The following is a 3,163-nucleotide window of genomic DNA, read 5'->3' on the forward strand; positions in this document are numbered from 1 at the left end:
TTTCTGCCGGTACTGATTATAATACAAATCAGGGCATTTATTTTGATGGTATTAGTATACTAATAGTGTCAAAAGCGTTTTTTTATGGCACTCATTTTGCTTATGCATTTTATTACATGCATACACACGAGGCCGGTCAGAAGCGACATCTAACGTAGAACTTGGAAATAAAAAAAATCGATAATTGACGCGATCTCCTATCTTATCGACACTAATCGAGTTCGCCAGCGGCTTTAGCATCCGTGCAAAGGCCTTAATGCCCATTCTACACCTAGGGATGATCCTACTTGTGGCTCATCCGATACTCTCTTCTATACCTAGAGCTAATCCTACTTACAGCTTATCCGAGGAAGTAGTATAAAGTGTAAAAGGGTACACTGTAGTTGTACTTTGGTACGATTGGAAACCAACCAAAGTGTAAACCTTTTACACTTTATACTACTCCCTCGGATAAGCTGCAAGTAGGATTAGCTTTAGGTATAGAAGGGAGTATCGGATGAGCCACAAGTAGGATCATCCCTAGGTGTAGAATGGCCATAAGCGACAAGCCTAACCACGCGCGCGACACCGACCGTGTATAAGTTTACGCGAGTACACGAGTTGACGGGCCCTCAGATTTTCGGATCTCAACAACGGCCGACGAACTTGAGACTGCGCTTAATGGATAGCTTGGGTACGATTTGCATAATAAAAGTGTTTTTACTTTTCTCCTACGTGCCCCATGAGTGGAGATATTGCAATGCAAAGTCCGCATTTGGGAATTACGGATTAAGAACCGTCTTTGTCGTCGTCTTGGTCAACAGGCCAGTGGATCCTTTTCACTTTTCTGCCGCAACGTGGCATTGGCGCTGCTGACGTGACTGACATTACCGATGTTACCGACGCGTAACATTACCGATGTTATTACCGACGACTTCCGAAAGCTCGGTTTACCGCCGAGTTTCTATTCTTCATGATTAATACCTTGAACTCGATGTCCACGTATTCCAGGTCGCCGATGACGACGTCCAGACAGTGCGCTCCGTAGTTTTCGGTGTCTAGGTGTATTAATACCTGGTCGGTCAGTCCTTCCAGCAGATGGAGGACTTGATCCAGTCCTTGGTCGCCGGTTCCCGGGGCCGACCGGGGGTCCGGAGCAAGGAGGACGGACCCTCCAGGGGAGATCGCGAACGCTGCGGAGGGGGGCAAGAAGAAGAAGAAGAAGGCCCCCCTTCCGCGGCAGACGCAGAGGGTGGAAGAGGCGGGTCCCTCAAACAAAGGGACCGCCAAGCCCCCCCAACCCGCCGCGGGTGTTGAGACATACGCGACGGTGTTGGGGAGGAAAAGTAGGGCTGCGGAGAAGAAGGCGGCCAAGGGTGCCTCCAGGGCGGTTGCCCCCGGTCCCCCGGCGAAGGGGCAGACCGGTGGGGCGCCTAAGAGGGCTCCCAGGCGGAGGGTCCCGCGGACGTCGGCCGTTGTGGTCACTCGACCTAGTGACGACTACCGCGAGACCTTTGCCAAGTTAAGGCAGAGCATTAAACTCGAGGACCTTGGCATCGGGGGACGGATCAACATTAGATCTGGGGCCACCGGTGCCAGGGTCATCGAGGTCTCTGGGGAGGGCCATGCCGACAAAGCTGATCTGCTTGCGGAGCGGATTAGGCAGGTCCTCCCCGAGGAGGAGGGAACGCGAGTCGACCGACCGCGAAAGATGGCCGAGGTCCGCTTGCGGGATCTCGATGATTTCCTGGGGGTCGAGGAGGTGAGGGGGTGGGTGGCCGATGCGGCGCGGTGTAGCGTCTCCGATGTCCAATGCGGAGCGCTGCAGCCGGCCGCCGGAGGCACGTTTAGCCTCTGGGCCCGCCTACCCCTCACCGCGGCCAAGGAGATCTCCCAGCAGGGGAGAATTAGGGCTGGCTGGGTGATGGCCAGAGTGGCCCTCCTCGAGGCACGGCCCATGCGTTGCCACAGGTGCCTCGAGAGGGGCCACACGAGGGTGATGTGCCCTAGCGAGAAGGACAGGAGCGGGAGGTATTACCGGTGCGGTGAAACCGGTCACACCTCCCGCGACTGCCGGTCTGCCCCGAAGTGCCCGCTCTGTGCGGACAAGGGCAGGCCGGCGGCGCACGTCCTGGGGGCAAAGATTTGCGCCCAGAAGAACGTGCGCGGGAGACTGCTGGGGCAGCGCGCCATGGAGCAGGCGCCTGCCACCGGCGCTCCCCCCCCGGCCGAAGTGCGGCCGGCGGAGGAGAAGAGAGAGAAAGCGCGCGGCTCGCAGGAGCCTCAACCGCGGCGCCAACCCAGAGGGGCGCCAGAGGAGAGGGCCTCACCTCCATCAGAGGCCATGGAGGTAGAGGCCCTATCGGACGGGGGGGATAATAAGGCTGAGTAATGCCTCGCTCTCCCCCCCGTCCGAACCTGAACGGATTTGGCCTCATACAGGCCAATGTGAACCACTCTCCGCATGCGCAGGAGCTCCTCCAGCAAAGCATAGTGGAGAGTGGTTTCACGTTGGCGATCGTGTCCGAGCCCCACCGCCCCCCGAGGGACAGCCCATACTGGGCTGTTGATAACGGGCAGGCGGGGGACTCCGTCGCGATCCGATGGCGGTCGGTGCCGGGAGGGCCCGGCACGACCCCCATCGAGAGTGGGGAGCGGCACGTTGCCGTTCAATGGGGGCCCATCGCGGTCGTTGGGATCTATTTAAGGCCCACCAGACGCCCTGCTCTGTTTGAGGGCTGGCTGACGGACGTGGGACGAATGTTAACACGTCTGAGTCCGAAGCCGGTCCTCGTAGCCGGGGACTTCAACGCGTGGCACACGAGTTGGGGTTCCCGACGTGATAACGAGAAGGGCAGGGTTCTGGCGAGTTGGGCGGCGGCGCACGGCCTGGTCCTCGTGAATGAGGGCCGGACCGCCACCTGCGTGCGGACGCAGGGGGAGTCCATCGTGGATCTCACGTGGGCTACCCCCTCGGCCGTGCGCTTGATCACCAGGTGGAGGGTGGAGGGGAGCATCGAAACTCTGTCGGACCACCGATATATATCGGTGGAGTTTGGTGCCCTCTCCTCCGTGCGTCGCCAAGAGACGCGACCGCGATGGGCCCTGCGGAAACTCCGCGAGGACGCCCTGATGGCCTCGGTAGAGGCCGCCTGTTGGGTCCGGGGAAGTTTCTCCGAGACCC

At 59.0% G+C, this 3,163-nt stretch overlaps 1 protein-coding gene across 1 annotated transcript; it reads left to right on the top strand.

Moving 5' to 3' along the window:
• Nucleotides 1-2,370: 2,370 nt before the first annotated feature.
• Nucleotides 2,371-3,120, top strand: LOC105566419 (the record flags this gene model as incomplete). Its single annotated transcript, XM_012020412.1, has 1 exon — nt 2,371-3,120. A coding segment is annotated over exon 1 (750 nt), but the record flags the coding sequence as incomplete, so codon positions are not given.
• Between the last annotated feature and the right edge of the window lie 43 nt (nt 3,121-3,163).

The sequence above is a fragment of the Vollenhovia emeryi genome, unplaced genomic scaffold (assembly GCF_000949405.1).
Source record: "Vollenhovia emeryi isolate VEMERY1.0 unplaced genomic scaffold, V.emery_V1.0 DF943233.1, whole genome shotgun sequence".
NCBI lineage: Eukaryota > Metazoa > Arthropoda > Insecta > Hymenoptera > Formicidae > Vollenhovia > Vollenhovia emeryi.